This window comes from Mandrillus leucophaeus, unplaced genomic scaffold, assembly GCF_000951045.1.
Source record: "Mandrillus leucophaeus isolate KB7577 unplaced genomic scaffold, Mleu.le_1.0 Scaffold169, whole genome shotgun sequence".
NCBI classification, from domain to species: domain Eukaryota; kingdom Metazoa; phylum Chordata; class Mammalia; order Primates; family Cercopithecidae; genus Mandrillus; species Mandrillus leucophaeus.
Genome location: NW_012101687.1, coordinates 123,530 through 149,587, shown reverse-complemented (window position 1 = coordinate 149,587; position 26,058 = coordinate 123,530). Strand labels below are relative to the sequence as shown.

Below are 26,058 nucleotides of genomic sequence, written 5' to 3'. Positions count from 1 at the left end.
CTGAGACTAACCTGAATAAAATACCACGCAATGTGTCCACCAGGCTGATACAGGTTTTTGCTTTGGGTGTGGCTCTTAAGTCTATTGTTTAGCCATCCCCTAGAATGGTAGAGGCTAGATTTCCCATTTTGTAACTATGGAGGTAGATATCTCTGTTGTTTCCTGTCCTCCCTTTTGAGCAAAGACATCAATTTAATATGGCATGGCTTGCATCTTGTGACTCTATGTTGGTATCTAGGTTGTTCATCTAGCCATTAATAAAGCCATGAAAACAAATATTGATACTGACTGGTGTATAATTCTCAGAGCTGTTCTTTTTTTTTTTTTTAAGGTGAATAAAAGAGGCCCAGTTTTCAGAGCTCTTAGTGTCCATACATCCACACAAATCATGAATCAGATTACATCAGCCTTGCTGATTTGGATACCTCGAGTTTTTTTCTATTGATCTGTTTCTTTCTTTTTTTTTTTTTTTTTAAAGTTCTGGGATACATGTGCAGAATGTGCAGGTTTGTTACAGAGGTATATGTGTGCTATGGTGGTTTGCTGCACCTATCAACCTGTTATCTAGGTTTTAAGTCCCACATGCATTAGGTGTTTCTCCTAATGTTCTCCCTCCCCTTGCCCTCCACCACTGACAGGCCCCAGTGTCTGTTGTTCCCCTCCCTGTGTCCATGTGTTCTCATTGTTCAACTGCCATTTATGAATGAGAACATGCGTTGTTTGGGTTTCTGTTCCTGTGTTAGTTTGCTAAGAATGATGGATTCCAGCTTCATCCATGTCCCTGCAAAGGACATGATCTCATTCTTTTTTATGGCTGCATAGCATTCTATGGTGTATACATGCCACATTTTCTTTATCCAGTCTATCATTGATGGGCATTTGAGTTGGCTACAAGTCTTTGCTATTGTAAACAGTGCTGCAATAAACACACGTGTGTGTGTGTGTCTTTATAATAGAATGATTTATTATACTTTGGATATATACCTAGTAATGGGATTGCTGGGTCAAATGGTATTTCTGGTTCTAGATCCTTGAGAAATTGCCGCACTGTCTTCCACAATGGTTGAACTAATTTACACTCCCACCAACAGTGTAAAAGCATTCCTATTTCTCCACATCCTCACCAGCATCTGTTGTTTCTAGACTTTTTAATGATTGCCATTCTAACTGGCATGAGATAGTATCTCCTTGTGGTTTTGATTTGCATTTCTCTAATGATCAGTGATAATGAGCTTATTTTTATGTATTTGTTGGCCGCACTTATGTCTTCTTTTGAGAAGTGTCTGTTCATATCCTTTGCCCACTTTTTGATGGGGTTGTTTGTTTCTTGTAAATTTGTTTAAGTTCCTTGTAGATTCTGGATATTAGACTTTTGTCAGTTGGGTAGATTGCAAACATTTTCTCTCATTCTGTAGGTCGCTTGTTCATTCTGATGATAGATTCTTTTGCTGTGCAGAAGCTCTTTAGTTTATTTAGATCCCATTTGTCAATTTTGGCTTTTGTTGAAATTGCTTTTGGTGTTTTAGTCATGAAGTCTTTGCCCATGCCTATGTCCTGAATGGTATGCTTAGGTTTTCTTCCAGGGTTTTTATGATTTTGGGTTTTACATTTAAGTATTTAATCCATCTTGAATTAAGTTTTGAAAAATATGGAATGTTTCACGAATTTGCGTGTCATCCTGGCACAGGGGCCTTGCTAACCTTCTCTGTATCGTTTCAATTTTAGTATATGTGCTGCCGAAGTGAGCAAAATCTGTTTCTTTTCTTTTCTTCTTTATGTAGCCTATTTCCTTCTATTACAACTGGAGTCCTAATAAGCTCACTGATATTTTCTTTAGTTATACTGAAGATATTCAAAAACCTGATCTCTCTCCCCTTTGCTGTTACTGGTCTTTGATCATCCTTTTTTTGTGTGCAAGACATTTGAAATTACCTTTACAAAATAAACTGGACTATTGAAAATAGACTGATAGATCGTTATCATCTCTGCCTCTAGGAATTATAATCAAATAGAGGAGATATGGGGCCAAATATCATATTTTTAATACAAATGAGTACAATGAATGCATTGTGAGTCAGTATTTCTAATTTGAAAGCTACTAACATAGTTACAAGAGGAAAAGTTCTCTATAGTGGCAGTAGAGCCACAAGGATTGCTTGAGCATGCTATTTTGAACTAGAGAATCTAGAGACCTACAAATTTGCTCAGACCTGGCTTTGGCAACTTTCAAATATGTTCCAAAATAAAGAAAAATTCAAGCTGGGCACTATGGCTCACACCTGTAATCCTAGTAGTTTGGGAGACCCGAGGCAGGAGGATTGCTTTAGCCTAGGAGTTCAAGACCAGCCTAGGCAACATAGTAAGACCCTGCCTCTACCAAAAAACAAACAAAAAAAATACAAAAATTAGCCTGATGTGGTGGCATGCACCTGTAGTCCCAGCTACTGCAGAGGTTGAGGTGGGAGGATGGATTGAGCCCAGGAGATGGAGGCTGCAGTGAGTCAAAATTGCACCACTGCATTTTAGCCCGGGTGACAGAGAAAGACCTTGTTAAAAAAAAAAAAAAAAAAAAAAAGAAGAAGAAGGAGGAGGAGGAGGAGGAGAATCCATGATAACAGGTAACAAAATTGACTAAGGTGATGATAGAGTGGGGAATGGGAGGGAAGTTAGTAATAGTTATTGAGAAGGAAGAAGCCAAGACACAAAAATAACTCCTTTGATGTGTGCCCTCTTCATTTATTGCATTTGGCTTTACATATTCATCTCTCTTTAAAGATCTCATGTTTAGTACAAAAAGATGGGACTAATCTTTCCTTGGATATCTTTTATTCTGTCATTAAGTGCTCCTTCAATTCACACTTCTTTGTTGCCCCCTTAGATAGATCAGAAAATTCTGTTGGTTTTGTTTTTTTCATGCTTACTGCCCTTCCTCCCAAAGTGAAGGCAATCAAGCTACGCTAAACACCCACCTTTCTAATTTGCTAATAATGCAATTTCACTTAATGAGAAAGAGAAAGCAAATATAAACCCTAGATAATGTGGTTAATGACATAATGGCTTCCCAGGCATTTGGGATCTTCACATGAGAGCATGTCTTTGCTAAATGAATATATTTTCACTTATATTTTAACAATGATTTGTCGGAAAAGTCTTTTTTTTCCCCCCGATATATTTTTCAAAGCACACAAGCCATGCGATTACGTTAAAAAGTTACTGTCTTTGATTAAATTGCTTTCCACAAATGACTTTATTGGATCTGGGAGAAATATTTGTCCTTTCAGATTTTCCAAAAATCCTGCCCTTTAGGTACTACACCCACGCTTAGGGGTTTGAAGAGTTCAAGGCTGACAGTAGCTGTGAAAAGTTTCATAGTCTTTTAAGAAAGTTCAGCGACTATGTTTGGGAAAGAGATATGTATATTATGCAGAACTGTTAGCTAATGCAGAGATTGTAACATATGGAATTCATAAAGGTCCAATTACAGAACCATCACTGTTTGCCATGGTTTTAACTTATGTAAGTTATTGATTATGCTTTCATGAGATCATAATCAAAAGGTTATTCTTTGGTAATGGTGTGTTAGAAGAGCTTTATCCTGAACTTCAAAGCCATCCTCTGAGCCTCAAGAACAAAGGCTTAGAAGTTTGAACCAGAGCCAGAATCAGTCTGTATGAGTTAACGATGTTCCAGACCATCCAGGAGCCGAATCCACCTATCCACGTGTGGGAACTCTCATCACATCAGATCAACAGTCATCACTAAAAGATGACAGTTGATTCAACTTTAATGTGTCTATGTGTGTGTATGTATATTTTTAATGAATCAACTTGACTAACTATAGTGCCTGCTCTCATTTGTCATATAATCATTCATTTTGACTGTAAAATACTGTCATATGCTGTGCTTTCAGAAGAGAGTGATTACCATTAAATAGGTATGCATCTAGGAACAGGAATTGCAAGTACTCAAAATTTGCAGAAAACAACTCTTAGAAGTTGAAAAGCTAAGGTGTAACTTAATATAGGTAAAAAGCAATGAAGGAGGGTTCAGGTGTGTCCTAATATTCTGGCATGTGTTAAGCAGGCAAAAAACAAACAAAAAAAACAGACTGTGAGTTTGGCTAACGTTACAAATGGCAGATCTGCTGCCCCTCTTTTACTCTTAACATCCTTACATAAATTATTACACCAAAGCAGCAAAATGCCATCATGTGTAATCAGACAGAGCGATCTTTACTCTCTCTCACAGCGGCTCCTGCAAACCTATCACTAGGCTACTTTCTCTCTGGGTCTTTGGATGGATGCTCAGGCAGATCCTGGGATTTCTGTAGTCAGCCTGAGATAATAAAATGTCCTCTGATTACTTTAGTGCTAAGATTATTCTCATGGCAGTAATTAAAATCTCCTGTGTGGTAGTTAAAATTCTGACCTTTATTTAAAGTTAAGATTCTCCTCTCCCTTAGCTGCAGCGTGGTTGTTTGCAACATGGTAGACCCTTCTCAGTAGGGTCTAGTTCCTCCAGGAGCGGGATCATGGACAAGAGAGATCAGAGGTAAGAGGCAGACAGGAGTTGACGTCACCTACACAGTTTCCTCTGGCCCCAGAGGATGTTTAAAACTGATCTTGTTATTATGGGCGCTTTCCTGGGTTCCTCCTCTGGGATTTCCAGACAGCTTTGCGTGGGTTAAGGCATTGCTTCCCCTTGAGCTGCATGCTCGTAACCATGGTACCCATCTGCTCTGGTACAGTCACACTGGCCTCTTCGCTATTTTCATGAATGTGCCAGGTACGCTGCTACTTGAAGGACTTGGCACTAAGCATTCCCTCTGCTCTTCCCCCAGATATCTGCATAGCTTGCCCTCTCACTTGATTCCAGTCTCTAGTAAAACATCCCAGCCCAGCAGTCTTCTGAGTCTGTCCTCTCTGAAACAGCAATCCCCTACCATGCATATATATATATATATATGTTCTGGGATACTTGTGCAGAACTTGCAGGTTTGTTACATAGGTATACACGTGCCATGGTGATTTGCTGCACCCATCAACCCGTCGTCTACATTAGGTTTCTCCTAATGCTATCCCTCCTCTAGCCCCCCACCCCACAACAAGCCCCAGTGTGTGATGTTCCCCTCCCTGTGTTCTCGTTGTTCAACTCCCACTTATAAGTGAGAACATGTGGTGTTTGGTTTCCTGTTCCTGTGTTAGTTTGCTGAGAATGATGGTTTCCAGCTTCATCCATGTTCCTGCAAAGGACATGAACTCATTCTTTTTTATAGCTGCATAGTATTCCATGGTGTATATGTGCCACATTTTATTCTCTATCATCTTTCTCTACTGAAGTCTTCCACATAGTGCCTGTCATTACTTGATATATTATATGTTCATTTAAATATTTATTTAAAAATTATGTGTCTCCTCTTCTTTATCACATCAGAAGTAGGCTCCATGAGGGCCAAGGGTTTTTACTTCTTTTGTTGACTGCTGCATCCCCAGTGCCTAGAGCAGAGCCTGGCACGTGGTGTAAACTCAGTAAATATTTACTGGGTGAATGAATGAAAGAAGCATGAACATGGAAAGATCAGCCAGATATAATGATTTGCTCTTCTGTGTGTATCTCAATTTGGAAAAGATTTTGTTCTTAATTGATTGGAATTAATTTACTTTTAAACCTTTGATCAGAGCTATTGGTTGAAATGGATTCCTAGGGTAAAAGGCAAGACTTATGAAAATCAAACTTACTTTTGGAAATATAAACACAGTAGAATTTAATCACAATACCATTTTACCTAGTCTGTGATTTCTCTTTATTCAAACTGTAATATAGGAAATTGGTTATATAGGATACAATATTGAATTTAATTTAAACAGAAGCAGATACTCTTATTAGCTAAGTTCAGGCAAATAGCATTATTATCAGAGATTCTCAAAGGTAGGGAATAAGACTTCTGTAGTTTCGCCTTGTATAATACTGGGAAATACATGGAGATTTCCTTGTATAATACTGGGAATAATATATGTAATGTATAATATATATTATATATGGAATATATACACAATATATAAAATACTTGTCTTGCATAATTCTGGAAAATACATGGAGATTTCCTCTCCATGTATTTCTTTTTTCATTCCTTCAAATTTGTATTAAAGAAACTAGGTTTTTGCCCCATAGAGTTTTCCATAGTCTGGATTTTACTGATTACATCTTTGTGGTGTAGTTTAACTTGTTTCTCTACCCTTTAAATTTCCTGCAAATTAATAATTTGATAAGACATTTCTAATTTATTTTAAAGTTAAAGTAATAAGATAATTCCAACTTTGCCTGTATGTGCTAACTTGAACTAGAAAAGGAAGGTTGTTTGGGACTATTTTTACCGTCCCTTCTTTCATTCTGAACCTTACTCCCTATACCCACAATGCATTACAGAGACCCTCCCTTGATCACACCCCTCCAGCTCCCATCACCCAGGAATCTCCAAGCTGCTTTTTCCTATGGGTATTGCCACTGTCTAGGGACTCCTGCTACCACACTGCACCAATAAGGGACTTTATATTGATCCTGTGTATAGTAACTAGCATTTGTTGACTGCTTACAATGTGCCAACATTTGCACCTACTTTACATGCATTATTTGATCCTCACAACAGCACTGCAAAGTAGCCACTGGCTTCCTTGGGTTCCTCAAGCTTGCCAGAGTCCTCCCAGAGCTTATGCAACTGATCTTTCCTCTGCTTAAAAAGCTGCCCCTCCTTCACCTGTTTAAAATCTGCTCACTGAGCAGATCTCAGTTCTGCCATCCTTTCTCAAGCAAGCTGTTCCTGACCCCCAAGTTAAGCCAAAGTACACATTCTCAAAGAACCCCGCGTGCTTCTCTGAAGCCCTTTATCACAGTCTTAATTCTTTACTTACTTGATTAATGATCAGCTCCCTTCCAGCCTGCAAGCTCCATAAGGACAAATACTAGGTCTGTTTTGACTCAGCTTGGCATCTCAGGCACACATAATGCCTTACGCCTGGCACATGCCATACATATGTGTTGAATGAATGTGAGGCTAAGCCTGTATGCAAGGCCAGCTAGTAAATAGTAGAGTTAGAATTCAAGCCAAGCTGGTCTCACTCTAGCCCAGATTTCACCCACATTCTCCGCAGGCTCGTGGCCATTGTTATTTGGACTGTTGACTTTCTCCCTTCAAGAGTCAGCTCTGGACCAACTTAGTCTCCCTTGCTGACTCCTTTTCCCATTTCTCGCTGACTGCTGACTGGGACCCAATGCCTTGGCAGAAATTTCGTGACTTGAATGGACATGGTAAAAAGTGACTTACCTATTTTTTAGACTATACTAACTTAACCCAATGTTCGCATTCATTTTTTAGAAACAGTTTTTGAGCCACAAAAAATAGATTAGTCACTGTGGATTCAAATAAGAAGAGAAAAATTCCCTTCCAATGAGGAGAGTTTAATTGGGATAGGGGCCAAGGAGAAGAGACAAGAAAATAGATTTTTACTATAACTACAATAGTAAAGATGAAGAAAAGGGGACAGGAAAGAAGCATCTGTAGCAAGGGAAGTTTTACCAAAGAGATGACATCTCATTCCAGCTTGGAGAGGTAAGTCAAAATTTGTTTTGTGGACAAGTGCAGGGAGTGGACACTCCAGGCATAGAGTATGAAATAAGATTCGTGACAGAGGCTAGTGGCTCAGTTAACTTGAAGTTTGCTATGGCCAGATCAAAGACTTGTGAGGCAGGATGTGGGAGAAGAGGCTGGTGGGCAGAGCTGGAGAGAAAGTTGTAGCCAAAGTCTTCATTGTAATAAGAAACCATTAAGGGTGTTAAGCAGGAGCAGTGATATATTCCAGTTGGCATTTAAGAAGAAAAATTGGATGATGGTGCCGATTGAGGGGATTGAGGGAATAAATCTGGAGAGCATGAGTTACCAGGGAGGTAGGTTAGGGCACAGGACCATGAGGGAGAAATGTCTGAATTTTGGTTGTAACATTGGAAAGGAAAAGACGAAATAAAGCTGAGAAATCAATGAAAATTTGTGGAAGTAGGTGGTAAGAAAGAAGTTTGGAGTCTAGAAAAACCGCCAAGTTTATGTCTTGGGTAATAGGTATATTATGCTTTCTTAAGGAATACTAATGAACAGCCTCATTGGGAAGATAATGAGTTAGTCCATTATCTTTCCAATGTTAAGTCCGAAAGGAGATGTTTGGTAGACAGTTGTCAGTATGAATCTAGAGATTAGGAGAAGGGTGAAAACTGGAGATAAAAAACTTGGAGGCTAATGAAATGTAGGTGTAATTTGAAGTCATAGAAGTAGATAAGATGCCCCCAAGAAGAGAGCATAAGCCAGAAGAGCAGACAAGTAGTTGTTTCCTGGGAACATCAACATTTAAGACAATGGTTCTTAACTTTTTTGAGTCATAGATTCTTTTGAGAATGTGATGAAAGCTACAGTCGGCCCCCCCCCAGAAAGATATTCATATGCATATGAACATCAAAGCTATGGGTTCTCTAAGGATGCATAGACCCACATTCAGAACTTTCTTTTTTTTGAGGTGCAATTATAGAGAGAAGAGCATGAAAAAGTGACTAGAGAAAGTGACTGGAGAAGAAGGAAAACTCAGAGAGTTGTTATGTATACATTAAAAAAGAAGAGAAGGAGAAGTTAATTGTCATTAAAAATTTTCATAGATGACAGGAGAGAGAAAGATGGGAAAAGGCTTATTGGACAACAGCTTGGAGGTCATCAGTAACCTTTTATGAGAAATTTTAATAGTGACTGGGGCAAAAACCATACTGTAGTAAAGACTGATGGGCAAGAAAACTGAGGCCGTGGTTATTGACTTTTAAAAGCATGATAATGATGGTGGAGACAGGGTTTTTAATCTTTTCATCACCTACATGAGCACAAATGGCATAAATAATGGGGCCAGAGGATATGGAAAGGAACCAGGATTGGATATGGATAGACTATTTGTAGATAGATGGGGGGAATGTTGAGAGGATTCGTATATAGTAATCTCTGTTTTCTTTGTGGATATTGACATCAGTTGAGAGAAGATAGCAGGAATGGGACAGCATACCTGAGGGGAAACTATGAAACTGTCGTGTGTACGAGAAGGGAAAGACTAGTGATGTTTACAAGAATTTCTTGGGGATTAGGAGGACAATTGAAGTTGGCCACATAGATTTAGTTAGTCCTTGGATTATGGCTTGTCATCATCAGTACTCCTCAGGAAATTTTCAATTCTGCCTTAGTTTCTCTTTTTCTTAAACAGAATGAATAATGCATGTATGAGTAACAACTTTTAAATAGCAAATGACTAGAAGAGCTTAAAAGAAGATTAAAAGAGCCAAGTATGTTCTACCTTCTAGGCAATGACTTTTTCTAAAGTGTAAAATAAAATTTATCGAATACATGACTGTTCTTAAAATCTTCTTTCATAAGACTAGTTTTGGAGCTTGAAAATCAGTAACCAAGAGGTTACAGACTTTTTTTTTCTGTTTGACTCTTAGGTAGGAACTCATTAGGATATCTGGTAACATAGTATTCTGAAATATGCAATTGCAATTACTTGAACAAAAATGTCAAATTAAGGCACTTCTCATAACCTTTATGAAAATATCTAATGCATTTTTTCAAAACATTAAGGTAAGGGGGAAAGTCTGTGGTTTTTTTTCCTCCTTTTTTTAAAATCAAATAAGTTAATACTGTCCATGTGGATTCAATGAAAAAATAGTAAAGAATTTAAGAAAACTACCTAGAGCTAAACTAAGAAAAATATGACCTAATTTTAAATATTTTGGAAGTCACCACTGAATATATCTCCTGATATTTTAGTTTTAAAATTTTGACTTTTACTTTTTACCAACAGAATGAAGTAAATATACACCCCTTGAGGTAACTATGCATTTTAAAGAACTGTGAAAGAAATGGAACATTAATTTTGCCTCTTTGAGCTACTTATATGTGCTACTCAAGTTTTTATGTACACTTTGTAAATATCATTCTGTCCTAAAAATTTTGATTTGCTGAAATATATCACCATGTGAAATGTATGAAGGAGAGAACAAGGGAATGAGATATTGATGAAGAACAAATGTACTGCATGAGGTGTGAAGGTAATTGCTCAGGGTTTTTTGTTTTGTTTTGTTTTGTTTTATCCCCCCAAGATGGAGTCTCGCTCTGTCACCCAGGCTGGGGTGCAGTGGCACAATTTTGGCTCACAGAAACCTCTGCCTCCCAGGTTTAAGCAATTCTCCTGCCTCAGCCTCCAGAGTAGCTGCGATTACAGGTGTGCACCACCATGCCCAGCTAATTTTTTTAAATTATTATTTTTAGTAGAGATGAGGTTTCATTATGTTCGGCAGGCTGGTCTTGAACTCTTGACCTCATGATCCACCACCTTGGCCTCCTAAAGCACTGGGATTACAGGTGTGAGCCACCACGCCCAGACAATTGCTCAGATTTTTAAAAATTATTAGTAAAGAAATAGCTCTTAGCACAGTTCTCTTTTCCCTTCATACAGATGAATACCCAATGACTGCTTCTGAAGCTTTAAGAAAAGAAATATTCAAATGTAAGCCTTGAGATGAGATGGGAAAAAAAAAAAAAAAACCACAAGGAAAGAGATTATTTTTCCCTTTCCAGAACTGTCTCCCTCTCCCTTCTTCTTCCAAGTACCTGCACACACATTGCTGCTTTTTGGGCACCTCCATGCTCTGGAATCATCATCTTGCCTTAGCATCTAACAGAAATGTGTCGTTTTGTTCTCAAGTTTCTCCACACTGTTTCTTTTTCCACACCTCCTGTTTAGACTGTCCCTGGTCTCCACTGTGTCAGCCACACCACTTGTAATGACATTTTCTTTCCTCAGTCCCTTATCTTGCCCCCCTTAGTTGCCTAATGCTTCCTTCCTCCCCATGCCCAATTTTTAGGTTGGCATCGACCCAGGATTTTGCTACTGCTTGAGTTGGAGCAGGCTTACTGTGAGGAGGAGGCACTTGTCCTGGAAGTTTCAGGGGAACAGAAGTTTTCAGAAGCCCCACTGCTGCCTACACAACCCTTTCCATTATAAATTTTGGCAAACCAGTGAAAGCAGTGTGCTGAACAGGGCAAAATTTGGTTTAAATTCTACTTCATATTTATACTAATACCTTTTTTTTTTTCAATTTTTAGATGAGCTGAAAAAAGTGTTTTCCATTTCCCAATGCTTTGCTTTTCTACTTTTCTGTCATCCCTTCCTCAAAAAATATAAATAAAAAACCTTAACTGTTGGTTTTATTTAATACAAAATAGCAGTATAGCCCTCTGTTGCTTCTCTATCTTTAGACATCTTGAAAGAGAGTGACTAGCCAACGATTTGTCAGATAGTCAGGTCTGTTTGTGGTTTTCATGAGCAGTGGTGATTCCAAACCCTAGGAGGAAAAAATGGAAAATGTCTTAGAAATTTCAGATTCATGTGAAGCCAAACTGTGATCTCCTGCCAGTTTTAGTTTACAAAACTCTCATAGTCCTGGATATGTTTATTTGAACTTCAAGTTTTAATATCACCATTATATTCCAATAACTTCACTCCGTCAGTCCAGCCCACTGGCTGGGGTCTAGTCTAGTGTATATAAAAACAATGACTAGAACAGAAGAAGTTGGCTAACCGAGATTTTCTCTTTAAGCAATGTTTCTTCCATTGCCTGTTTAAGCCACGATCGGTAAAATAAATAGCAGCTCTGCATGAGAAGGCGCTTTCCCTTTTCCTTTCTGAAACAAGTTCTTCTAAGCGCTAGTTTCAAAAGGAGGCAGGGAAAAATAGTCATTGTTGATACAGGTTGAGCATTCCTAATCCAAAATCTGAAATTCTCCAAAATCTGAAACTTTTTGATGGCCATGATGACACCACAAGTGGAAAATTCCACACCTGACTTTGTGTGACTAATCACAAATTTATTTAAAGTATTATATACAACTACCTTCAGCCTGTAAGGTGTATATGAAAGTTGATGAATTCTGTGTTTAGACTTGGGTCTCATCCCCAAGATATCTTATTATATATATTCAAATATTCCAAAATTTGAAAAAAAATCTAAAATCCAAAACACTTCCGGTCCCAAGCATTTTGGAAAAGGGATATTCAATCTGTATTTCACAGTTTCCCAGTGATAGCGCAATTACATCCTGTAATTTATAGAAGGCAAAATGACTGGAAACCCAAGAGGGAAATATAAACCAGAAGAGCCTTGGGCAAAGTCTTGTGTCAGAACAGGACCTCATTTACATTGTCTCCTTACATTCTTTCTGGGAGCCTCATTGCCAAAGCTTTGTGCCAGAACCAGCATAAAACAGTTATAAACTATACACAGATCAGGTAGATAACAAATGTCAGTGTTTGATTATTCTTTTTTCAAAAGTGTTCTGTATTCTCAATTGTGGGCTGCAATGACTGACCACACAGAAAAGTAAGAGAGAAGTTTTTGGCCCATAAAAGTAACTAAGCAATTGCCAAAACAGAAAAGCTGCTGCCTGTTGCTAGAATCAGAGGCTAATGCCATTTTACCACAACAATGTGTTCTGGAACGCACCGGGTTTACACTTCTGGATGCTACTCAGTAGGCCATTCATTCACTTATTCAGCAAATATTTTTCAAATGCCTTGCTGTGCACAATGTTGAGTGAGTCTCCAGTAGACCATTGGAAAAAATATGTAGTCCCATTCTTAGCCACAAGGAATCCAACATTTAGATGAGAATACAAGATATAAACATATGAAAAGTTTAATAATAATGCGTAGTGGTAGATGTTTAAGGGCCAAGCTGGTTTAAGTCCTGTTGAAGGTCAGTAGAGGTTAAATCACTGGAATATAGGCATGGCTATGGTATCACTTCAGGCCAGTGAGCTCCAGAAGATGATCCCTGTTGGGGAGTAGTGAGAGATAAAAAGACAAAGGAACCAGGCTGTGGAGACACGTAACAGGCTGAAGGCCTTATCCCAGCCATAAGCAGGGACAGGAAAGGATTGCAACATGGCAAAAGTGGTGGTTTAATTTGATGTATTGGCCACTTTTAAATAGAAAGGCAAAAAGAATATTTCAAAGAATGTTATAATAATGCCAATATGAGGAAATAAATGCTGGATTCAGGTGGAAGTGGTGGGGATGAAAGGAAGGTACAGAATCATAAGATATAAAAGAAGAAAAGATAAGATTTTGGTGTATTTCTGTGGGGACATGAGATAGAGGTAAGAAACAGCAATAACCCTGAGATTCAGTATCTGTTAATTGAAACAATAACAAGACTGTTGGCAGCTAGAAAGAAATCAAGTGGGGCTGGGCACAGTGACTCATGCCTGTAATCCCAGCTACTTGGAAGGGTGAGGTAGGAGGATGGCTTGAGCCCAGGAGGTTGAGGCTACAGTGAGCCATGATTGTGCTACTGCATCCCAGCCTGGGCAACAGAGTGAGTGAGATGCAAAAAAAAAAAGAAAAGGAAAGGAAAGGAGAGGAGAGGAGAAGCAAAAGGGGAAAGGGAAAAGAGGAAAGGGAAAAGGGAAAAGGAAAAAGAAAAGAGAAATCAAGTGGGGAAGCTGATTTTGGAAGATAATGAACCAGACTCCAAGAACGTGAGCATGGGCACGAGGCAGATGGCAAGAAGAGCCTGCGCTTTGGAAGAAGGATGTGAATGGTTCATGTTGAGCATCACTGTCTATAGGGAAATGGTTCAATCTATGAAAATACCTGAGTTTCATAACAATATAAAAAGAGTCTTAGTGATTGTATATGCTTATGAGCTGAGAGGAGAGTCAATGAGGAAACGCAGGAAAATCAAGAAGTGGTTTGAGAATCAGAAGAGTGTCACAGAGTCCAAGGATAGTGAACTTTGAGTTTGAAGGATGAAATTTTGCAGAGGTAACAAGAATAATTCTGAGGAAGAATGTGAGATCTGGCAATTTTTGCTCTAGATGTTCAGATTATTTTAATCATTGGGCATGCTTATTCGTTTTGTTTGGGTCTTTAACATTGAACTGTTTTCCTTCCATGCTGATTTTAGATTTTTTCTGGCCCTTCACATACAGTGTAGGATCTATTTTGTATCTCTTTAGTACCTCTCATACCCAGTGAATCTGCTAATCTGAATTCCCTTGTATGCTATAATAATAATAGGCTGTTGTGATAATTAAATAAAGTAACTGCAGTATAATAAATATTCAACAAAAATTATTTGAAAATTTTCAAACCTTATGGCTTCTGTGTGTTTTGTATCTATAAATGCCTGAAGCCTTCTTTAGAACAAAGATGATAACTTCATTGTTTTAATGTTCTTCCATGAGCACTTAGGCCAGCATCATGATATATGGGTTAAAAGAGGTTTGAAGACCTATGTTTTATGAAAGATCTTTGATTCTTAACTCAGAGGCTCCTACAATTATTGTGCTTATTAGATTAAGTACATGCCATAAACATAGAACTTCAAAGGTAGAAGAGAAATATTGGATTCTCTTCATTCCTTGCAATGGTTAATGCAATTCTCTGCTTCCTTTCTCTATGTCTACCCCAAAAGAAGTGCCAGAGCAAAGGCCTTATGAGTTGTCCCATTTTGCTGTTTAAATGATGTCTTCATCTCATCTGGAAGGAACAATCCTAATATTCAGCCAAGTCAATTGGAAGCAAGTTAAATGACCTCCAGCACTCCTCTCTTGATAATATTTGGATGTCTTTTATGCTTCTCCATGAAAAGAAAATTTACTGCATGGCAAACCAGGCCAGTGAATTATTCTCCTGAATAGACCCATTCTTTGTTTGAATACAAAGCAACCTTTTCATGTGTTTCCCAGATAATCACTCTGTTTGCCTTTACCTGAGTTTACTGTAGTGTCATTTAATAGAACAAAATGTATTTTTTCCTAATAGAGGTTTTAGACTTTCCAATATACCAATTCTCTATTACTGTTCACGCTCTGAGTTCCTTTTATCTAAATAATAAATCTACAATTTGTGGAAATTGTTCCCGAACTTTAAAGCTAGTTCTCTGTTCTCTTTGGCATAGAATTTGGATTTTATTTGCTCTCAAGTTTTTCCAATGCAGAGATTTGGGTCTAAGAATATTTATATTATAAATAAAGTAGAAACAGAAAGTCCTGTCTAGAAGTTAGAGTACGGCATAAATATATTGTTCATCAGCCATTTATTGTGGCTTTTAATTTAAGCCCTTAGGTTAAATGAAGGATATATTTACTGTGTAGTTCATAATACTATATTTGTAGAAATATTTTTACAGTATTGATGGTTTCAGATTTCTTTACAATGGCAAAGTAAAACTTTGAAAGAAGTTCGTGTCAACATCAGAGATAAAAGGTTAATTTCTAAATGGTTTTCAAGTTCAAATTTTTCTTTTTTCTTTTCTTTTTTTGATCTTAAAACTTTCCAGTGTAAAGTTAGAATTTTTAAAGAGGCAATGAAAACCACAGACAAAATCTTTTTTAAGAAATGTACCAAGTATCCAGGAAATTACATGTTTCACAGATTCATGCACCGTTAGTTATCATCATCAGCAAGAAAGAAAACGATTTACTCTAGTAACTGCCTTTTGCTGATAAGATCCAGGAAAGAAACCAGTTCCTGCCTTATGATAGTCTTATTAGAATAAGACAAATGTTTACTGATTCTCAAAGAAATAAAAGGGACACCTTTGTGTAAAGTTTGTTATTGATTAGATCAGAGTATTGGGTGTCCAGGGAAATCTATTAAGCCTAGCTGCATCATGTGGAGCAGTCGTGCCACTGCTCATTATCAACTCTCTGATGCTACGTATAACAGATTCCAAGCTTCTCAGCCTACCTTCTGTGGCCATACCTGAAGGTTCTGTAGAGTTATGTTTCTGGCCTCCGAATGAAATTTTTTCAGTTCCATATTCTTTGAACATCATCAACATTTTTTGAAAGAAGGAGACATTCAGAAGCTATTTTATGCGAATTGCTGTTTCCTTGAAGCACACTTTCAAGGAGACGTGCAAGAGATTTAAATAAAATTGTTGTATAAACACAGCCATGTTAAATAGATGTTCAAGAAGAATATTTTATCTATGATCAGAGAATTATGGAAAAAGAATCATCAGCCACATAACTGAAAGGAGGGTACATGATTAATGCTGTTTTTTAAAATAAATGCACTTATTTCACTAAAAGATATAAATTCACATATAGAAAATCTGAAAAAGAGAGAAAAGGAAAAAAATCACCATCAATTCTACACAATCATTGTTTTAATCTGGGTGTCTAGTTTCTATTAAAAGTTTATTTTTAGTTAAATTATATTTATTAAAAGTATAGTTTTACAAATGTAATTTTAAAATATATCACACATAGGAAGGTTTATTTAATTTATAATGTGACAAAGCTCAAAGATATAATTATGGGGTAGTAAATGATAACTTATATAGTATTTGACCTTTTCATTTCAAAGTTTTTGCATTCTATCCATTCAGTTCTTTTCCAACATTATATGTACTGTTAATAAAGTGTTTAGAATGTTTTGGCACATGGTGTGCGTTACACCCATGTTTATTGTGTGATTGTTGTTACTGTACTTAGTAATATAAATAATTCAAATGTTATTCATTATAAAGGCATCTATCACTAATCCTTTCATAGTGCCAAATAAAATACATTTTAGAACAATGTGTTAAATGATACTTATTATCAAGTAAAGTGTAGAGGGAAGTGCAGGTGGTAGAAGTCATTTAAAACACCTGGATTCATGAAAACGAATCCACTTTTAATAGTCATTGGTTTTTCCTGCAGGGAGAGGCATACTGTTCTCTCTTTCAAAGGAATTCATTCCAGATTGAATCACCTTTCGTGACAACACTCCTTTCATCAGACTTCTTATAAACCTCTGCCTTCCCTTAAACAGGGGAAGAATTTTCTGCCTTATGACCCTTTATTCTGAGGGCCATCCTAGTGAATCAATTTTATAAATTAATTTACATAATGTTGTTACCCACCTAGGGAACTGTTCACAGTGGTGTTCTGGAACCTTGACCACAACTCACAGGAGGGGATGCAGTGGGAATTTGGTCCATGAAGGTGCTCCTTTCGGCCTAGTGAAACCAGGAAGTATTTTTCAATTCACTTCAAGTATAGGCAAGTTCCCACAGGATCTGAGACTACCCCTTGGCATTATTATCCTCATATGAAGTCCTTAATGCCTGCTGCATGTGATACTGTGATTTAAAAGAGCAAATTGTTTGAATGTCTACCATGTATCTCTTAATATCTTCATGTTGTAAAGTAAATTTTATATTGCTTATAGGGTCATATTCTTTTTTAACCTCCTTCTGGTTCATGTTAATGTAATTTCTTTAATTAATGGATAGAATGCAAAAATTAATTAATATATTTAATTAATTACATTAATGTAGTCCTGGGTGTGGAACTGAATGGATAGAATGCAAAAAATTAATTAATTAATTAAATTCATTACATTAAATTAATGTAATTCTGGATGTCTCTACAAGTAACTGCAGAACCATTCAACTTACCTAACTCTCATGTTAGCATTGGTGCTATTTATTGATTGTTCTTTATTTCCAAGCAAGAACATATTGTTACCATCACAACCCGCCCCCCTTTTTTTTTGAGACAGAATCTTACTCTGTCACCCAGGCTGGAGTGCAGTGGCATGTTCTCAGCTCGTGACAACCTCTGCCTCCCAGGTTCAAGCTGGAAGCTGATAACTGAGGGAGGAGACTTATGAAAACAATATTGATAATAATAATAACAATCTCTAATGCTTATAAATTTGTGTAATGTTGGCATTATTTCTTCCTTAATGTTTGTGAGAATTTACCAGGGAAGCCATTTGACCCTGGAATTTTTCTTGTTGGAGGGGTTTACAATTTTGAATATAATTTCCTTAACAGACATAAGGCTATTCAAACTTTCTATTTCTTGTCAGATTTGTTCATTTGTGTTTCTCAAGGAGTTCATTTTATCAAAGTCATTGAATTTATTGGTGTAACATTGACAGCAATATGTTTTCTTGCTTAAATGTCTATAGCATCTCTAGTGATGCCTCTCTTTCACTTTTTTTTTTTTTTTTTTTTTGAGACAGAGTCTTGCTCTGTTGCCCAGGTTGGAGTGCAGTGGTGCTATCTTGGCCCACTGCAGCCTCCACCTTCTGGGTTCAAGCAAGTCTCCTGCCTCAGCCTCCCAAGTAGCTGGAACTACAGGCACCCACCACCACGCCCAGCTAATTTTTGTATTTTTAGTAGAGATGGGGTTTCACCATGTTGGCCAGGCTGATCTCGAACTCTTGACCTCAAGTGATCCACCTGCCTCAGCCTCCCAAAGTGCTGGGATTATAGGCGTGAGCTGCCAAGCCTGGCCTTCACAAACCCTTTTAATAATCCAGTTGGGAATCCATTAAGCATTAAAGCTCTATAGTGAGATTATGCATCATTCCTTTCAATATTCATGGCCATTTGAGTAGCAGGAATCATTTTCTCAACTAGACTTAGTGGGTAAATGAACATGTTTACAATGTAAAGGTTTATGGCTTGTTATCTTATTGTGATGGTGGTTTTTGGATTTTTTGGCTTTTCTCTCCATAATAAATTGAGACATTAAATACAAATCTTTCAAAGGGAATGAGAGTAAAAAATAAATGTTAACAGCAAGATCATGAAATTTGGGACTTCATTACAACTCTCCAAATTCTGATCAAAAGACTCACTTTAGAACTTAGAATTAGGAGTATTAAAGAATGGCTAAAATAGCTGAGATGGATTTTAGTCAATAACTGGTTTGACATCACTTATTTCCCTAAGAGAATTTGTTTTCTCATTCTTTTATAAAGACAGCAATTAATACCATTTAAGTTAAAAGTTTACTGGGCGGACATAGTAGCTAACACCTGTAATCCCAGCACTTTGGGAGGCCAAGGCAGGCAGATCACTTGAGGTCAGGAGTTCGAGACAGACCCTGGCAACATGGTGAAACCCAATCTCTACTAAAAATACAAAAATTAGCCGGGCGTGGTGGCGTATGCCTGTAATCCCAGCTACTCAGGAGGCTGAGGCAGGAGACTCGCTTGAACCTGGGAGGCAGAGGCTGCAGTGAGCTGAGACTGCACCACTGCACTCCAGCCTGGGCAACAGAGCAAGACTCTGTCTCAAAAAACAAACAAACAAACAAAAACCCCAAAAAACAGACTGACTATTGTGACTATTTTTAATGTTTTTAAAGATCACTTCTCTCCAGAGTCTAACACAGAAGGGTGCGTTGTGCCTACCCAGTATCTTGGATGCCGTGTGCTCCAGAGTTCCTGTAATGAAAATTATCTCTGCCCCATCAGATGGACAATGAATTCAGTGGTGCCTTCTCCCTCTCTGTGGTTTCCATGTTACTAACTGTCAGTGCCTTTTTCTGTAGGCAGAATACTTCTATGAATTCCTGTCCTTGCGCTCCCTGGATAAAGGTATCATGGCAGATCCAACCGTCAATGTCCCTCTGCTGGGAACAGTGCCTCACAAGGCATCAGGTGGGTGGTCTTTGCCTGAAGCAAGGTTTACACTTAAAATGTAATGATGATGAGAATATTTAAGATGCAAATGTCCTACCATCAGAGAGGTTATGAGATGTTTTCCTAAAGAGATCTGTTGATTTTAGGACAGTTCAGTTGTTATTCTGTGGGCAAAGGATTAAGATGGGAGTGAAGAAATTATGGTTATATAATTTTCTAAAAATTCAGAATAGCCCCAGCCCAGCCCACACTAAGTTCATAAATGATTCAAGACATTTTTAAAGGAAAAAAAAAAGAAGAAATAAACACATCTAGTGAGATATATTTGGCCAATGTATGGATTAATGAGATACACAAAAATGTGGCAAAGATACAAAGTAAGTGATTGGAGGGCAGATAGGGTAAGTCAAGAAAATTCCCCAAAAGTTAGCATTGTATTCAATTAGAATTTGAAGGAGAGAGGAGACGTGGAAAAATGGGAGAAAGGGGTTCAACATTTCTAGTCTAATCATCCTTCTTTGCTAAGAAAATAATAGTATGTGATATTTGTTTCAAACTTTTCAGCTTACAGGAGACCCACTCTTGCGCTATCTAATTTGAATACTAGCAGTGAGTCAAATCCAGAATTGCAGCTCCATTTTCTAAATTAAAAAATTAAGACTTAGGAGATTTGACTGGCTTGCCCAAAGTCAAATATTAGGATAGTAATAAGCAGTAGAGTTGAGACTAGAGCCCAGAATTTCTGACTTTTAGAAATATGTAGAGATCACAAGTCACCTTGTGTTAACATCCTAATGTATTTCCTTCTAATCTTTTTTCTCTGAATTTTTACATACTTGCGGTAATACATATTTGGTTTTGCATCATGATTTTTTGTTTTTGCTTTTAACCTTTTAACATAACCATTTCCTATGTCATTATGGATTTTTTCAAAAGTTGTTTTTAATGATCTTACAATATTCTATTTTATGGATATACCATAATTTGTATACCCATTCCCTTATTACTTGTTAATGACATTGTTTTTAGAGTTTGAATATAGAAATATCACAATTTTTTTAAACTAATGGATGGTAACTTCCATGCACATAGGAGCCCTAATTTTTGTTCACTGTGGCTCCACCCCAGGGCCCAGCACAGAGCAGGTATTCAGACAGTAATTGTTGGGTTAATGTGCATACCAAAATCCTGGTGCTTATCTCATTATTTTGTTAAAATTGATTCCTAAAAGTTGAATTATTGTGTCAAAGGATAGGAACTATGAGCTTTTTAAAGATTCTTAAAACAAATTGCCAAAATGCCAAATTACTTTCCATAAAGGTTATCATACCCGTTTTTACCTTGGTTAAGCAATAGGGAGAATGCTTGGCTTACTGAAATCTCATCAACATAGGTTATTGATCACATTAACTACTTCAGTGGCTAATAAAGTAAAAAGTCGGGCCGGGTGTGGTGACTCACACCTATAATTCCAACACTTTCGGGGGCTGAGGGAGGAGGCTTGCTTGTGCCCAGGAATTCAAGACCAGCCTGGGCAACATAGTGAGACTCTGTCTCTACAAAAAATTTTAAAAATTAGCCAGGTATGATGGCACATGCCCATAGTCCCAGACACTCAAGAGGCTGAGGCAGGAGGGTTGTTTGAGCTGGGGAGTGAGATATGATCGTACCAAGGCACTCCAGCCCAGGCAACAGAGCAGCAAAAAAAAAAAAAAAAAAGTCAGTCTCAAAAAAGATAAAAGAAAGAAAAAGTAAAAAGTCATTTATCACAGTCTTCTTTTGGTATTTTTTATTCCTATTAAGGAAAAAAAAATTTTCTTGTATCTATTAAAGCATGAAAAATGTGTACCATGCTCATTTTTATATTGAGATAATAGTGTTCTTCCTACTGATCTGCAAAGCTTGTTGTATATTAGGTATATTTACCACTTATTGCATATTTTTCACTTTAACATTTATATTTTATGTTATTTTGGAGGAGAATATGCAGAGGCTTTAAAATCCTATGTGGTCAAACCTATCTTTTCCCTTGCAATTTTTTGCACTGCATGTATGTTTTGGTACTAATTCCTATTTCAGAAAGCAGTTAAGTGATAACTTACATATGCATCTAGCATTTTATAAAAATTTATTTTTGGATTATGAAATAAGGCTCTAAACTGAATTATTTTTGAGTCATTAACTTTTCTGACATGAGAAGTTGAATTGATTCAAGATATACTGTTTACTTCACGTTAAGTTTTTCTACACATAGGGTATGTTTAGAGATTACTCTTTATTTTACTATTGTGATAGTTGTAGTTTATAGTGTTTTAAAATCATCAATGGCATACTCTCTCTTTTTAAAAAAAATTTAGTCTTATTCTTCTAGAGGAACATGAAAATAAATTTTGTCAGATGACTAATACAAATCCCCTTCGGAACTAATTTAAGTCTCTGAAGTAATCAGAAGATCAGGTACTTTTACAAAGGGCATTTTCAGATTACAGTTATCTGCCACTTCCAGTGGATCTTCCTTGTTGCATTCCACTGCCATAAGAGTGGGAGACTAAATAAACAGAGTTTCTCTAATTTCCCAATCTAAGTGCCATCATGGGTGTAGACAGGAGGAGTATAACTTCAGTTTCTCTTTGATCATCACAGTGCTGCAGGTGTGACCAACAGCCCCCCTAGAGGATCTGTTTCTGACCTAGATGTGTTTGGGTTCTGGGTGAAGATTTATTCACCTGAGATGTGTAGCCCCAAGGACATGATTATCTATTCCAGAGATCTGGATACGCTGATTCCACTCAGATGGCATTGGTAGGGCTTTATTACTTTGTGGAGAAAACAAAGGCACTCCAGCCACCAAATTCTTGTAATACGGTCATCACTCAATCTCATGTCATGTCACGTGGCGTTCCTTTTTAGTCGAAAATAATTTTCTTTTTTTTTTTTTTTGAGACAGAGTGCCCCTCTGTCACCCAGGCTTGAGTGCAGTGGTGTGGGTCTCAGCTCACCGCAACCTCCACCTCCTGAGTTCAAGTGACTCTTCTGCCTCAGCCTCCTGAGTAGCTGGGATTACAGGAACATGCCACCATGCCTGGCTGATTTTTGTATTTTTAGTAGAGACTGGGTTTCACCATGTTGCCAGGGTCTGTCTCGAACTCCTGACCTCAAGTGATCTGCCTGCCTTGGCCTCCCAAAGTGTTGGGATTACAGGCATGAGCCAGCACCTGGCTAAAGATAATTTTCTATAAAATTCTTCTTGCTCTTTTGTTTTGTTTTAGAAGCAGTCAGAATAAAATAAGTACATAACATCTCTCAATTTCTATTTTATATATTTTTTCTGATTAATAAAGGAATATAAGCTCATCATGGCCCATTAAAAATACATTAATTACCAGTTACACCTACCTGCTCAGCTTCTGGTAAATCTTGCGTCTTTGAATTTCTAATTTAATGTTTGTATCCTAAGTGCTTTTTTCACTTTTTGTGTCTAGTTAAAAAAAAAAAAAATCTTACTGAAATTCTACTTCTTAGGAAATTGACACATAAGATTTTGAACATATGATGTGAGGATATTTTAATAGATCATGTTTAGATAGAACATAATTTTCTAATACTTTGGGTTCTTTATAAATAATAAATGTAGAGGGAAAAGTGGGTAACACTTTGGTCAACCTGAAACTAAAAACAACAAGCCTTCTTTGGGAACCAGGAGATATGTACACATGTGTCCCTGTGTGCACACGGACTTGCACACACACACACACATCCTCTGCATATACAACTCCCTCACCCCACCACCCCCTTACACACACAGTCTTTTAGAAGCAGATGTAGGATTTGTTTGTAGAAATGCAGGTGCAAGAAGTTTATGGGAACCTTAGACCATTGCAGGGCAGTTACTCATTAGCCTCATTAGCTCAGTCCCTCCAGTAGGAGAAGTGAAGGTACCTTGCATTATTAAAAAGTAACCAAATCAGTGTGTCTTTGCTCTTAAGCATCCAGGTAGCATTCATTATTCTACAGGGCTATTTTATACCCCCAAGCTGCTAAACTGTTCTTTTATCCCACAGACTCCTATATGCCTAAACACTACATGAAAAAAGAAAACTCTTGATCTTTAACAGTTATGAAGTGCCTGCCTTCTGGCATCAGAAGAGAACAAAAACAGGAAATACAAACTGCAGGGTGGTTCAGTAAAATTACTGAGTTGTATAACAAAAAACAGTTTCATGAAGCCAAGACTTTGCCTCTTTGAACACTCTCTTTGTCTGACCATGAAACCAACAGAGCAGTGGTGTTTCTCAACTAGGACTTTTAGGAATCCAATGTCTACACTGTATTAAATAGATGCCCATGCTGGAGAGACCATCTTCTTATAGGTGACCCCAGTTCTTAGCAGAATGTGAAGCCCAGAGTTTGTGCTAAGTATTTGGTAAGAGAATGAATGGCTGGCAGGGCAGCTTGAAGGACTGATGAATATTTACGTTGTATATTTCTAGTGATGTAGCGGTTCATGATCATATGGTGTGGAGGATGGGCTCTTGCCTGCCTTTCTCATCTCTTGCCTTGTTGTAAGGACAGGGACTCAACTGACTGGAGGCTGAGGCTATCTGAGCACCATGCCCATCTGTATGTGGGAGCAGTATGCAATCAGAACAAATTTGCTGCTTTCTTCTGTGGAAGAGTTAGTTGATGTGCAATCAATGGCATATCAGTCTGTACTTCAATGCTGTGAGTTATATTCAATCTGCTTTAGTTTTTCTGAGTTGTTTTAATTCACCTCGTTTAGATTATACAACCTATTCTGCACTGGAATTCACAACCAGCCTAACTTCATCTAGCATTTGGGAACAGTGGCTCTTTACTCATATGCCTATTGTTGCAAAAGTACATGACTTTCACATTCCTGTTATTCCTTGGAAGCAAAGAGTCTCTGCTTTTTCTGCCTTTGATGTCTCTTTTTCTCTGTGCATCTGTTTTTCTGAGTGCTGTTGCTAGTATTTTATTCTCTACAACTCCCACCGTATATGGTGAATTTCTGTTTCTGTGTATTTGTGCAGGTATGTGCATGTGTGGAAGTGCAAGTGTGTGCCTGTGCACATGAGATATATGGTTGTGTCTACCATAACATATATCACATCTGTTGGTACCTAGTTTGTGACAGATAATATGCTAGATGCCGAGATTACAATAACAAGATATAGTTCTTGTTTTTGAGAATTCTCATCCTTAGCAAAGAATGCAAACTGTAATTAAATCATTACACCACAATGAAATAATATATATAGGTGTTTGTAAAATATATAAATGTAATTATACAGGCAAGGGGTGTTAGGAAAGGCTAAAGAAAGCAAGTACTATTTAATTTTGGCCTTGAAAGTTGAGTGGGAGGACAGTAGGACAGAAAACACAAGAACATTCCAAGCACCTGGGTGTGCAGTCAGGAAATTCTGGACGCGCACCACACATTTGGGGAACTGAGAGAAATAGTTTGGGCAGAGCACAGGGTTGACAAAAGGCAATTACTGGAGATGCAGCTAACTACAGTCAGATTTTGGTTTTTTAAAGCAAAATTCTTTGAAAACTTTAAAAAGGTGTTCAATTATAAATATTATTACCTAAATGGTCTTATAGGTAAAGTTTATATAAACAGAAAGGAAGACAAATGGGTTTGCACAAGAAGAAATAAAATTTTTACTTTGTATTTTAAAATTGAAGAGTGGGCAAGTGTAATGGTTTGGTTTATCACACCTTTCTGTAATTTATTCTTTTACATTAAAAGTTAATTGTCTGGCACAAGATATCCTCAGTGAAAAAAATAGTAATTCATTGAAATTATAAGCTAGGCACCTCCTAATTTCTAAACTTTATTTCCTAGTTCTTTACAAATCATTCTGCCGTAGGGTTCAGATCATAACTGTGCTTACATGCCTTCTATTTCCAAAGAGGTAGAAATGTGCAGGTAAAACTTATCTACCTGGGCTGATGGGATTTTTAATGTGTTCATTTTTAACTTGAAGCTGAATTTGAGGGCTGGAATTATTATGCACAAATAAAATTAGCAAAAATTGTAAGCCTAGAGTATACTAGGTCTTTAAAAAATGTAAGAAGGAAAATATTTCATATCAGTTATAACAGTAATTGAATATAACTTTAGTAAAATAATTTTTAGGGATATCATTTCTTTTAGTTTACTAAGAAAATGAAGATACTGCATCTTTAGTTATCTGTCAAAATTGCTTGCAGTTTTTCTATTTTAAAACTTTCATTAGCTTTTGCAACCTCATTTTTGTTCCCTGCAATAGTGGAAAGCCGTATCTTCTAGCATCACCACAGGCCTGGGAACTCTGTGAACATGTCCTTACTTTAATTGACTTAAAGGTTATGTTAGCAAACCACACACTGTTCTTTCTTTCCTTTTTTTTTTTTTTTTTTTTTTTTTGAGGTGGATCTTGGTCTATCACCCATGCTGGAGTACAGTGGTGTAGTCATGGCTCGAACCAAGATTGGGGTGGCAGGGCCACAGGGGGAGGGCCTATTAGTGGATGTGGCA

General features: G+C 37.4%; 1 protein-coding gene across 2 annotated transcripts in view; it reads left to right on the top strand.

The window, feature by feature from the left end:
• The window catches only part of WIF1 (WNT inhibitory factor 1), a 71,684-nt gene that overhangs the window by 24,675 nt on the left and 20,951 nt on the right, over positions 1-26,058 (top strand). For both annotated transcript variants that reach the window (XM_011976559.1, XM_011976558.1), the window contains exon 3: positions 19,424-19,532. In XM_011976559.1, coding sequence (XP_011831949.1) covers positions 19,424-19,532 — 109 coding nt within the window. The remainder of the gene's footprint in view (positions 1-19,423; positions 19,533-26,058) is intronic.